The 14,557-nt window shown below is 36.1% G+C and overlaps 1 protein-coding gene across 1 annotated transcript in view; it reads right to left on the reverse strand.

Annotated features, from left to right (window-relative positions):
* Positions 1–14,557, reverse strand: part of LOC308347835 (killer cell lectin-like receptor 2) — a 50,387-nt gene that overhangs the window by 34,793 nt on the left and 1,037 nt on the right. The window contains exons 2-6 of the mRNA XM_080811591.1: positions 14,065–14,181; positions 12,330–12,419; positions 11,213–11,425; positions 9,417–9,559; positions 7,508–7,614 (exon numbers count right to left, since the gene is read on the reverse strand). Of these exons, the coding sequence (XP_080667717.1) occupies positions 7,508–7,614; positions 9,417–9,559; positions 11,213–11,425; positions 12,330–12,419; positions 14,065–14,179 (668 nt within the window). The 5' untranslated portion in view covers positions 14,180–14,181. The remainder of the gene's footprint in view (positions 1–7,507; positions 7,615–9,416; positions 9,560–11,212; positions 11,426–12,329; positions 12,420–14,064; positions 14,182–14,557) is intronic.

Genomic DNA, 14,557 nt, shown 5'->3' on the forward strand with positions numbered 1-14,557 from the left:
GAGTTAGCACTCAGCTGCACTGAGACACATCCCCATTACAGCTGTCCCATCTCTGTACAATTCCTCCATCTTATGACCTTTGTACTAGGTAAAGTTTAGGGGGTCATTTGTGAGACTTAGCCCCTTAGCTTCAGACAATGATCAATGACAAAGTATCGTAACTTGGCCTTTACAAACTTTTTAGGTCTCATATAGGTAAAGATCTATGTGTGACAACAGGGTTAAAAGCTTTCACTTAAGGGGTACCTGGGTGGCTCAGTCAGTTAATGGTCTGACTTTGGCTCAGGTCATGAATGCAGGGTCCTGGGGTGGAGTCCTGTGTCAAGCTCTGCTCTAAGCAGAGAATCTGCTTCTCTCTCTCCCTCTGCCCCTCCCCCCTGCTCATGCTCTCTTTCTTTCTCTCAAATAAGTAAATAAATAAAAACGCTTTCACTGAAGAAGGCAAGAAAATAAAAGCAGTCATACTCAAAATAAGTAGAAGAGAGAAAATAATAAAGAGAAGAGGTAAAGACAAACATAACACAATAAAAAAGATAAAAGATGAAATAAGTAAGATGAAAAATAGACAAACATAAACAAATCAATGAAGCAAAAATCCGGTTCCTTGACAAGATAAATAAAATTGATAATCTCTAACTAGACTCATCAAAACAGAAGAACACAAATACAACAACATCAGAAACACAAACAATATCATGGAAAAAATGACAGGGTTATAGATCCTATAAATAGTAAACAGATAATAGGAGAATATTATTGTTATGGGTTCAATTACATCCTCTGAAAAGATATGCTAAGTCCTAACCCCTGCACCTATGAATATGACCCTTTTGGAAATAAGATCTCCGTAGATGCAGTCAAGTTGAGATGAGGCCATTAGAGGTGAGCTCTAATCCAATATGGCTGGCATCCTTATATGAAGAGGAAATTGTATGCAAAGACAGAGACACACACAAAGGATGCCATGTGATAACAGAGGCAGAAAGTGAGATATGCAACTGCAAGCCAAGTAATGCCATGAAGCAATGGCCAAAGTGAAAAGCCAGGAAGAAGCAAAGAAAGATTCCACCCAAGTCTGAGGAAGCATACTGACACCTTGGTTTGGACTTCTGTCTTCCGGAACAGTGAGAGAATAAACTGTGATGGCTTTAAGCTGGTGAATTTGTGGTACTTTGTTATGGCAACCCTAGGAAATTAATACAACTGTGAAAAATACCAAAACCATACCTTTGATAATTTAGGCAAAATCAACAAATTCCTCGAAAGATAATCAAAATTGACAAGAAACAGAATGTCTAAAGAGCCTCTGTTAAAGAAATGGTAACCCTAATGAAACAGACTCTCCCAAAGAAAACTTCAGACACAAATTCATTCTCTAGTACATTTGAGGAAATACTTCTGGAGTGAAAATTCAAATGCTACCCCAAAAAATAGACAGATATTCAGAAAGATCCCAAATGAATACATAAAGCCAGTATTTCTCCAATACCATAAACAGAAAAAGATACTTAAACAAATTAGGGCACCTGGGTGGCTCAGCTAAGCATCCAATTCATGATTTCAGCTCAGGACATGATCCCTGAATCATGAGATGGGGCCCTGCCTTTGGCTGCTGGCTCAGCAGGAACTCTGTCTCTATCCATTATCCTCTCCCTTTGCCTCTCCCCCAGCTCACATGTGCTCTCTCTCATAAATAAATAATTTTTTTAAAATAAATAAATAAATAAAATATCCACCATGAACATTAGTACACAATTTTTAACAAAATATTACAGAAGCAAATCTATCAACTTATAAAAAATGATAATAAATACAACATGATCACATGGGAATTACCCAAGGAGTACAAGTTTTGTTTAACACTGAAAAATCATAATGCCATCTATCATATTAATGAATATAAGAGAATATCTATATAAATGTCTCAAGAGATACAGAAAATTTATATAACAAAATTCAATTTTCACTCATGGTAAAAGTCTCAATCAACAGGAATAAAAGGGAATTTCCTCAACATGACAGATCTCCAAAAACCTGCAGCAGACCTCACATATGAGTGAAAAACTAAATACCTTTCTTTTATAACATGGCAAACAAGACAAGGATGACTCCTATCACTCTCTTCAACATTGTACCAGAGGCCCTAAGCAGTACAATAAAGCAAGAGGAAAAAATGAAGGAAAGGAAGTAAATCTTTCTATATCTTTTTTTAAAGATTTCATTTATTTATTTATTTATTTGGGAACACTTACAACTCCATAAGAAGACAAACCCAGTTTTTAAAAAGACTGAACAGGGGTGCCTGGGTGGCTCAGCTGGTTAAGCATCTTCCTTCAGCTCAGGTCAAGATCCCCGGGTCCTGGAGTCCTGGATTCGAGCCCCGTGTCGGACTCCCTGCTCAGTGGGGAGCCTGCTTCTGCTGCTCCCCCTGCTTGTGCTCTCTCGCTCTTTCTCTCTATCTCTGTCAAATAAATGAAATCTTCTTTAAAAAAATAAAATAAAAGTAAAAAAGACTGAACGGACAGTTCAATGGGCAAAAAAACTAAACAGACACTTCTCAAAAGAAGATACACAAATGGCCAATAAACACATGAGAAGATGCTCAATGTTATTACTTTTCAGGAAAATGCAAACCTAAAAAACAATGAGATACCATTACACACGCACCATAATGGCTAAGTTTTACTAAACAGACAATATCAAATACTGACAATGGTATAGAGCAACTAAAACTCTCATATGTTGCTACCAGGAATGCAAAATGTTGCAACTGCTCTGGAAAACAAACTATAAGTTTCTTATCAAATTAAACATGCACTTACTTTAGGACTCAACTATCAAATTCCTAGGTATTTAATAAACAAAAAGAAGTGAAAACACCTGTCCACACAGAAATCTGCATGTAAGTACTGATGACAGGTTTTTTTCACAATAGCCGAAAATAGGAAAGACATGAAATGTCCATAGGGGGATGAACAAATTGTGGTATATCAGTACAATGGGATACAACTCAGCAACATAAGGAACAAACTACTAACACATGAAAGAATACAGATTAATTTCAAAAACATGCTGAGCAAAAGAAGTCAGATACAAAAGAGTCCATGATTACGGAATTCCAGAAGAGGCAAAACTAATTCATAGTGACAGAAAGTGTAACACTGGCTGTCTGGGGCCAGGTGGATAGTGAGGGGGAAGAAAGGAGCTTTTACAGGCAATAGAAATGTTCCATATCTTGACCTGATGGTGTTTCAGAAATGTATACATTTGCTAAAAACCCACTGACCTCATGACTTAAAATGTGTGCGTTTTATTGCATGAAAAAATTACTAAATAAAGTTGATTTTTAAAATGTCAAGGTCAGGAAGCACCTGGGTGGCTCAGCCCATTAAGTGACCAACTCGGTTTTGGCTCAGTATCCTGAGACGGAGCCCGGGGTAGGGTTCTGCGCTCAGCATGGAGTCTGGTTGAGGTTCTCTCTCCTCAACCTCTGCCCCTCCCAACTCTCATACTTTCTCTCTCTAAATAAATAAATAAATACTTACAAAGTAAAATAAAATAAAATGTCAAGGTCAAGAAGACAAAGGAACCTGAGTAATTCTCCAAGATTAAAATAGATGAAAGCGACATCACAACTAAATGTATCCCATGATCCTGCACATTATCAGAACGGTTGACAAAATCTGAATACGGGTTACAGACAAAATCACAGTACTCGGGGTGCCTGGGTGGCTCAGTGGGTTAAGCCTCTCTGCCTTTGGCTCAGGTCATGATCTCAGGGTCCTGGGATCGAGCCCCACATCTTCTCCCTCTCTCTCACTGCCTGCCTCTCTGCCAGCTTGTGATCTCTGTCTCTGTCAAATAAATAAATAAAATCTTTAAAAAAAAAATCACAGTACTCTATCCATGCTAAATATCCTGATTTTGATAATTCCACCATGGTTATACAAGACAAAGTATTTGTTCTTATAAAATATTTAGACAAAGGGACATAAAATCCACAATTAATTATCAAATGGAACAGCAAGGGAGTAGGGGAGAAGGAACTGTAAAGCATGGAAAGAACAAAATATTAACAAATGGTAACTATGTGCAAAGGTTATATGAGAGTTTTTATACTATTGTTTCAACTATTAAGGAGGAATGAAATTATAGCAAAGTAAAAACATTTTAATGCAAGATGATTATCTAGATGGGGGAAGGAAGGCAAAATAACTATTTTTTAATTCTTAATTGTGCCATCTCTCAAACCTGGAGGCTACTGAAATTATTTATACAATTTATCCTATTAATAAGGAAAAGACCCAGGCTATTAATAAGAAAAGAACAGGCTACCAGAGTTGTCTAAGTGGTTCTATGGGTGGTTTAGGGAAAGAGAAAGGGAATTTCTCAGGGCCATTAAAGAGAGGGGAAACTTCTCCAAAGATAAAAGCATGCACTCTCACTCAAGAAGACAGATGGCATCTAATCTCTTAAATCATAGTCCAAAAGAACATTTCCTTCCTTTTCCTACTCATCCCTGTTTCCCCAGTAAACTAAGTCTTACTAGCAAAAACATTAGTTTCTATGTATTCACAAATTATCACAGGAACAAACAAACAAACAAACAAATGACAGGTTCCATTGCACCTTTTCTTCTTGTACCTACTGAAGTAGGCAGAGAAAACATCATCAATTCTCTCCTCACAGATACAATTGTAGGTCTTAGAGCACTCAATAGTTGCTGTTCTTGTTGAGCTTAAAAATGCACATTGTCCTCTTCCAAAAGAACTCATGAATGTATAGTTACTGTAGAATAGAAAACACACATGGTCAGCTGTTTAGGGATGTCTGGGTGGCTCAGTCAGTTAAGCATGTGCCCTTGGCTCAGGTGTGATAGGTTCCCTGCTCAGTGGACAGCCTGCTTCTCTCTCTTTCTCCCTCTCTCACTCACTCTTGCTCTATCTCTAAATAAAATCTCTAAAAAAACTAAAACCTTCTTGAATAAATTTATGAGCTGGCAAGAAGCAAATTAATGCTCAGGCTGAGGTTAAGTAAAGGTGGGAACCCAGAAGTATAAGTGAAGGACTGAAGTCATTTTTTCCCTTCATTTATACACTAGATTAAATATGAATTCCACTCGGGTTTCCATATGGAAGACAACTTACAAAGAGTTGAGACCCTGAAAATGTATCTTCAACATACACTACCCTTGAAAAGTCTTGAACCTTGGACTTAAGCAGAAGAGAAAGTGAATAATCCCACCTAAGAATCCAAAATTACCAACTATCCCACATGCAATGTGTATTTGCTATATTATTTGAATATCCAAATCTCCTACAGAAATAAATAAATAAATAGATAGATAGATAGAGAAGATAAATGAAACTAAGTAGCTTGGGAGGCATGGGCAGAAAGCATGAGATGTGTTCAATATGTACAGATGAGGAAGTGAGTTGTGTCAGGTATAGATACTGTAAGGAGAGCATGTGCCTGCTGAACACAGGAAAAGAAGAAAGAACCAAGTAGCACTACATGTCTCACTCAAAATACACATTATGCACGTAGAAACATCCATGAGGTCTTACTTCACCTCCTACTGGTGACACTCATACTGGCCCTCTGCCTAACAAACTCAAATAAAATCCTTAGCTTGCTCATCGGGATCACTGAAAAGCCGCAGCTGTCCCCACCCTTACATGCTCCCGCATCTCCCTACTAGAGCAAATGTGTATGCTAGTCATAGAACCTTCTGTTTGTTGAGCCCCATTACTCAAAACTCAAGTGACAGCCTAGAAACCACACCACTATCAGGAAAGGGGGATGCAGAAGAGTCAGGCCATCTGAAGATTATGTAACCAGGATTCAGGTGATCTTTTCACCCATTTGCTCCTTATCCCGAGTGTGATGATTGATGCTATCCCAACCCATTCTGATAAGCTATCCCATTTCTTTCCCCTCGCATCAGGCTACTTGTTCTAAGTTGATTTAATTAACTATATAATTTGAGTGTCTTAATTTGGCCTGGCGTTTCTGTTCTGGGCCTCTGAGCTGTTTGCCTGGAAGTGACTCACAGGCCAGGACTGCATCAAAATAACTTCCTGCATGACATCTCTTGTAAGTTTGCTGCCACCTTCATCTCAGTCCTCAAATAATTCCCACAGCAGCTCAAAAAGAAAAAAAATCCCTAAACACTACAAAGAAAATGACACCAGGAACAAAAGTCAGCAGAAACCATACAGCCAGACCCACAAAACTTCAAATATTAGAATTACCAGATACCAAATATAAAATAAGTATGTTTGATATCTTTCAAGAAATAAAAGACACCTTGAAAATGTAACTAGCAAGATTTAAAAACTTAAACCGGAATCCCTAGAAATAAAAAATATAAAAGTTAAGATTTTTAAAAAATCATTGAACACTCTAACAGAATATTATAACTAAATGGAAATCCATGAGTTTACAAAATGCTGCACTTCAGAATAAAACTATGGGGATGCCTGGATGGCTCAGTTGGACAGCAGGTGACTCTTGATCTTGAGGTCATAACTTTGAGCCCCACACTGGGTGTAGTGATTAGCTAAACAAAGAAACAAACCACAAAACAAACAAAAAAAACTATAGTGAAGGCATATGTATGTATGTGTGTGTGTGTATACACACTTATATTTATAAATAATATAAACTAATAATATACAGATTGTATGATGGTGTTATGCCCTGATAAACCCCAAACAAATTAAAAATACCATAAGTCAAAAACGCATGTAATAAACCCACCCTACTAGCTTAGCCTAGTGTACCTTAAATATGATCAGAACACCTATAGTTAGGCAAAATCATCTCACACAAAACCCATTTTATAATAACGTACTGAGCATCTCATGTGATTTATTGAATACTACATGAAAGTGAAAACCAGAATGGCTGTATGGGTATAGGATGGTTTTAAGTATACTGGGCTGCTGATGCTCGTGATCATGTGGCTCACCGTGAGCTCCAGCTGCCACCACCCAGCATCACAACAGATCATACCACACATCACCAGCCCAGGGAAAGATCAAATTAAAAATTCAAAGTACAGTTTCTACTGAATGCATATTGACTTCACCACTGTAAATTAGAAAAATTGTAAGTCAAGCCATTGTTAGTCAGGGACCATCTCTAAAGAAGTTTCAAATGAACTTTAGGGATCCTAAAGTTCTTAATTTGTGACTGTAGGAGGGATCACTATAGCTGAGTCAGGATGGTCCAATACCATCATATCACTTTATAATTTGGGTTTGGTTTGTGTATCTCATAATGCATCCTTCTGAGCATGTGTTTAGCATCAAAATTTTGTTCATAATTTGTACATTTCTCTTTCTTTTTCATTATACTTCCTAAAACATTTTCTTCATCATTCTACTTATTCTTACCAATGACCTCTGTGTGAAAACCATGTGATATAAGAGATTCTGTTTAGATACAGTCCTCCCAACCCCAGCACCAACGTTTGGAGCTTGAATGCATTCCAGGGACTTACATCCCAAAAGGTGGGCCAGTGTTAATCCATTTCCATTTTTGTTCTCTATCATCATATGATAATCCAATCCAGTAGTTATTCCTATAAGTTTGGGATTGAATAAAGGCCTGTAAAGAAACAAAACATATCATGTGACTAGCCCCATCTGTTAGATGAATGAAAAGGAGGAAAGTGAAGGTCCCAGCTGTTTCTTGGGACAGTACTCTGCTACAAACCACACCACCCTTCATCTCTACTTCCTAGAAAACCCTCCCTTCCCTCCACCATCCTCATGCCTTTATTTTCCGAAGTAAGTTTTTCCTCAAGGATTATTTACTTAAGGATAAAAATGCCTGCCACTTTCATGGATTATTTAAAACATGAAAAAATTTTAAATCTAAATATCTAACATTAGATTTGTTAAATAATGTCTGTCACTATAAAACTACCCAAAATCATGCTCCAGAAAAATATTTAATGGTATGGAAAGTGATCATTACTTATTATTAATGAAAATAGTAATCTTCACAACAAATTTATTAAAATAACAACTATATGTGGGAAGTTGTGCACCAAAACCCTCAGCCTCACAGGAGAAAGGCTTGCTATAGTTTAGTAGTTGGAAGAGGTGAAGGAAAAAGGGACAGTATTTGGAAATATTTCCTATGTCAAAAAATGTAATATGGCAAAGTGACATTTTACATAATGTCTGTTTAAATGACTGAATATATTTTAAAATATAGGTTTAAATTTAAGTGAATTGGGGCGCCTGGGTGGCTCAGTGGGTTAAAGCCACTGCCTTCGGCTCAGCATCCTGGGATCAAGCCCCACATGGGGCTCTCTGCTCAGCAGGGAGCCTGCTTCCTGCCTTCTCTCTCTGCCTGCCTCTATGCCTACTTGTGATCTGTCTGTCAAATAAATAAATAAAATCTTTTTAAATAAATAAATAAACAAATAAATTTAGGTGAATTTTACTGCAACAAACATTATTTTATGATTTGATATCATAAATTTTTTATGTTATGATGATAAAATATCTATTAGATTTGCATATAAATGTTGTGCTGTTTTCCTAAGAGATAATTAGAGGTATAGGCTGATCTTTGAAAATATTTCTCTGTAAAAAACATTTTGTGTGTGTGGATAGTTTTTAGTAGTAATAAATTTAAAAGATAATTTTGATATTGTTATCTATTTTCTTTTAAAATTCCTTTTGAAAGATATAAATCACCATACAATATATTAGAATATTGACCAAGAAAATGTTACCTATAAATGCCATGAAAATCACCATGAGGCTAATTTGTAAAACTGTTACCACTTTTATATTCCTCATTATTATCTCCTTTTTGCAGATGGAAAAACTGAGATCCAGAGGTTAAGTAATTCACCCAAGGTCACCCAGGTAATAGGTGGCAGAACCAGATTTGTAGGATCCCAGGCAATCTGGCTCCTTGATTCCTAACAGCACCTACTGGATTAGGTTCCTCCAGGTTCTTAGTTGCCACCTTGCAAGGATAAGTAACCACTGCCTCCAGGTTATAAATACTAAAGGGTTAAGGGCTCCATGGGAAGGAGAGGCATACTTTTCAGTGAGTTGTTGTCCTGCACACACCTTACAAAAGGAAATGAATGCAAAGACCCAAACTGAATCTTCAAGGGGGTTTCCATTTTGGAAATAATAATGGTCATCAAGATAAATAATATATACTGAATGCTTAGAAAGTAGCAAGATTATATATGCTTATCAATTGGCAGGATTTTCTAGAACCCTTACCTTTCTCACCTACATAATTTTTGCTCACTCAACAGACACAACACAGAGAATAACTGAAGGTCCCTCTTGGACTTCCCCCATCCTCAGTATCTTGGACCCAAGCATGAGAGACATAGTTAGGAAAATAAAAGTGGATGTAACAGTCCATGATACCAGTTCATCTTCATCATTTATCTTCAAAAGGGATGAATTATAACTTTGGCAAGTCTGTTTACATCTGTTCCAGTTTTTACTTTCAGGAATAAAATAATAACACTTTATTCCATAACAGGACCAGCAGTTTCCATAGAACTTGCCTACAACATATAAGGTGAAACATTATTTGGTATTCTGTTAAATAATGCAATATACTTATCAGCCCTCCATAATCAAATAAAATCTTAATAGCTATCAATAATTATAATATCAGGTTCACCAAGATTCTAGAATGCCAAGTGATATCTCTTATACTCACTGCAGCATCATTCACAACAGCTAAGATATGGAAACAACCCAAGAATCCATTGATGGATGAGTGGATAAAGAAAATGTGATACATACATACAAATACTACTCATCCTTATAAAGAAGGAAATCTTGTCATATGTAACAGCATGGATTAACCTTGAGGATATTATACTAAGTGAAATAAGCCAATCACAGAAGGACAAATACTGGGAGACTCCACTTATATGAGACACAAGAAATTGTCAAATTCAGAAAAACAGAGGTGGAAAGGTGGTTGCCAGTGGCTAGGGGAGGTGGAAATAAGGAGCTTTTGTTCAATGGGTATATAGCTTTAGTTATGCAAAATGAGTAAGTTCTAAAGTTGGTGTACAATATAGTGCCTATGGCTAACAATACTGAATTGTTACTTAAAAACTTGTTAAAAGGGTAGATCTCATGTTAAGTGCTCATAACCACTCCCCAAGAAAAAGTGACATGGGAAAACTTTTGGAGGTATTGGACATGTCTACTACCCTAATTGTGGATGATTTTATAGATACATGCATATGTTCAAACTTGTCAAATTATATACACTAGATATGAGCAATTTTTTATACATTCGTAATACCTAAATAGAACTGTTTTTTAAATAATGAAAGCAAATTTTTAAAAAGATTCTGGGGTGCCTTGTAAATAAAAGAAACACAATTCTTTGGAATTTTTTCTTTTCCTCACATATTTTATAATGTACCAAATTTTTAAAATACTATTATTTCTTTAATAACAGAAAATATAAATTCCTGCTACCATGTCTAGAAGATATTAAGTAAGCAAAATTGTTTTGCAAACTCCAAATCCTAGACAAATATTTAATACTTATTGATTAACCAGGTCAATTTGTTCCATCATTTACATAACAGATTGTATTGTATGAGATTTAATATTCTTATCTGTTGGATGTTTTTAAGGGTGTTATCACACAGTTATACAAACACCAACACCTTGGCAAAACTTGAAGTACTACAGAGTGTGTATAGACCAAACATGTGAGGTCAAGGCAGAATGGAAACACACACACAATTACCTTTATGAGAGCATCCAAATAAAAGGCCTTGTGCCCATTTTAGCTTAAGTATATTTTTAGTAATAGTCTTCATTTTTTATATCAACCACAAAGTGGAGTGTCTAATTTGACCCCAGGTCCAAAATGATCCACATTTTCATGGAAGCTGACATATTATTTCACCTTCTAGGTGAAATCCAATAGGAGTATAGGAACTTCCACTGAGTTTGGGGAGATATAGAACTCTATTAATCCCAACACAACTCCTGGGTCCTCAGTCTCACATGTTACATGGGCAAATCCAAACACTCATATTACAGCTTGAGGTACAAATGAAAAGGTGTCTAGTAGACCTAGATCACTAGCATATCATAAGCCTGCCTATTAGGCCTCAAAGCTTCTGGAAGGGGAAGAAATAATGGCAAATCATGCAATCTTTCATTCAAGATGCCCTTCATACCTTTATTTTCTCTCTGACATGTCCTATTTGTAAAGAGTAAATCCTGTTTCTTTTTTTGCTGAAGCAATTCATTTTTGAGAATGTTATATTCTAAAGTCTTATATGTCAAAAGTTTCTCCTTTAAGTAGCTGTCATTTTGCAAAATGTGGTGCTCTCGAGTCAGGTTTCCTATCATTTCCCTCTGCCGACGGTTTTCTTGAGTATACTGAAAAACTAAAATTAATAGCATAGATATAATACAAAAGTACTCACAATGCGTGAATATTAAAATTTAAGACAAAAGAAAAGATCTCACTTTGACAACCAACCCATTTCATTACTTTAAATGATTAATGTGACATTTAGAAAGTAACACCTCAATAAACTGACCATACAAATGGAAACATCAAACTTCCTGCTATTAGCAACTTCCGCATAGAATAAATAAAATAAGATATCTGAATAAAATCATGATGGTAACACCTTACCATTCAGTTCAGTTTCTTTTTAACAGTCAGCACCTAATTTTAAATAGGTACCAGAGTAAAATCCAGTCAGACAACACTTAGCAACACATCACCTGAGTGTGAAAATCTGCACTAAGAAACATAAAGTAACCGCACCATTATTATTGGAGTAGATCAAATATCCACAGGAGAAAAGAGAGAAAGATGTAAATATGTACATTTATCTGAGTGTCACATGTTAGTGATTTTCTCTAAAGATGTCAAGAAATCCAAATAAAAGATAAAAGTTGAACTCAAGATCATCTAATATCCACATAAAAAAATCAGTATTTTACTAAACTATATCCTCTTTACATAATGGGAAAAAATGAAGAGGAAGTCATACTTTATTTACAACAGTTGTTTTATGGGAATGTGTATCTAAGATAAACAACGGTTAAACTCAGAAGGCATGATATGATGAAGTCCTGTATCTGAAGGAATGAGTTATATCATACAGCTCATTAACCTATACAGCCATTGGAATAGCTAAGCACAATGAAAATGACACTGTGACATATGTGGGACATTCCCTGATGATAGCCAGGGAACAATTAATGAAGCACACTTAATATTTGTGCAAATGGTGGTCACTATTACTCAAACTTGAAGCATGTATTTTAATTACTCACTCTCTGTCCCCAACACAGCAACTGTCACCAATAGTAGTAAACACAGGATCCCAAGAATTACTGCAATGAGATACCAGGGCAATGAAAACCCTTTAAATAAAGAAGAAAGATAATCAGGAAGTGTCTTGCTCACTGTTAACCTTAACCTGGGATACTATCTGAAACAAAGAGACAATCTTCTCTAAAAATTTTAGAAAAATGTATCATACAAATTGATTTAATTTTTGACCTAGGAACTACAGTTTTTAAGGTCTCAGATTTCTGATGATATACACCCATTGTATAAATCCTACACATAAGAACAGTACTCTAGGATCTTAAAAACACTTCCCCTACAGATGGCATAACATACAGAGTTGTCCAATCACTATGCTGTACACCCAAACATCACATACATTGTATGTCAACTATAACTCAATTTAAAAAATTTCAAAAAAATTTAAGAAAAAAGCAGAGGGCAACAAATATAATAAAAATTTATAAGAATCCACACTGACATGTATACTCCTTCCTGTGACCACAACGAATGATGAAAAAGAAGGAAAAAGCAGTCATTTTTCTTGAGGAATTGGTAACCAAGAGAGTATATTATGAGGCTAGAAATGTGATCAGGGTCCATTCTTAAAAGAGTTTCTAGAAATCAACCGTCCTTTCTTTTTCATCAATTTTTTTTTTCCCTAGACAATATTACCTTTATCCTCCTACTTTTGAGGCCCTGTGTCTGAGAATTCTATCTCTGTCACTAAATTAAGACAGTAAAAATTATTCTCAATTTAGAGTCTGTGACAATATTTGAAGGTAGAAGGTAAGAACAGAAAAAAGAACAGAAGGGGCGCCTGGGTTGCTCAGTTAGTTAAGCGTCTGCCTTCAGCTCAGGTCATGATCCCAGGGTCCCAGGAAGGAGCCCCACATCGGGCTCTCTGCTCAGCGGGGAGTCTGCTTCTCCCTCTCCCTCTGCCTGCCGCTCCCCTGCTTGTGTGCTCTCTCTGTCAAATAAATAACTAACTAAATAAATAAATAAATAAATAATAAAGACAACAGCAAAAAGTAAATGCTCCTTTGGAATAATTTTCGTTTCTCCATTGCTAATTAAGGACTGGTAAATATTGGGACACCTGGGTGGATCAGTCAGTTAAGCATCTGCTTTCGGCTCAGGTCATGATCCCAGGGTCCTGGGACTGGGTTCTGCATCAGGCCTCTTGCTCACTGGGGAGCTTGCTTCTTTCTCTGCCTACCGCTCCCCCTGCTTCTGCTCTCTCTCTCTCTCCCTCTCTTTCCCTGACAAATATATAAATAAAATCTGAAAAAAAAAAAAAACAACTTTAAAATAAAAAGAAAAAAATAAGATTGGTAAATATTTAAGACACCTAAAAATTTTTATCTGAATAAAAACATTGTTTCTAACAAATATTTTCATTTCTCAAACATTCTCTAAGAGCTTTATTTCTCTAGGAAATGCAGTGTTCTCTTGAGACTCTAATCTGTCCTTTACATTTTAAAGCCCTCACGAATTCCTCTTAATCAAATCTGAATAAAAACATTTTATTAGCTTTGCAAATTTGGGACAATTCGTTAATTTCTCCATTCTCACAAACTTAAAAAAAAAAAAAAAGACTTGTTCTGCTGCTATACACCATTATGGTTTCTTATTACCATTTGACAACCTGAAGGACAGACAGAAACTTTTTTTCAAATGTCAAAGTTTGACAATCCATAAGAGATGCTTAAGACATACCTTTGCCATCAGTGTTCCCAGACTTTTGATTCCCATCTGGCCTCAATCTATTTGGTGACTCTGAAGGAGACTGAAGAAATCTCAGGGTGGAATAAATCACTTGCTGATTGCTCATATCTACAGTAAGAAGGGAACTATGTTTTGCATTAAAACCTCACAAAAGGATGATTTCTGTCAAAAGAACAATTAAAATGTCGGGCTGTAGAAATACCTAGAGGTCTGTGTGTGTATGTGTATGTGTGAATGTGTGTTTAACTCCTTCAAGTGCATAAAGCACGTGGACTGAGCGTGAATTATATAAGAAATGGAAAACCTCTTAATATTTCTGTTAAGATCATTTATACTCCTAGTGATTACTGCCAAAATTATTAGAATATGCAGAAAGAATTTTCTTTTTTTAATCTCCCAATAGATTGAATAGGTTGGGTCCTATTCACCCAGTCAATTTAGCTCAAAATGTTCAACATACATATAAAAATGTTGGGCAAAATTG

Source organism: Martes martes, assembly GCF_963455335.1.
Source record: "Martes martes genome assembly, chromosome: 8".
Classification (NCBI taxonomy): domain Eukaryota; kingdom Metazoa; phylum Chordata; class Mammalia; order Carnivora; family Mustelidae; genus Martes; species Martes martes.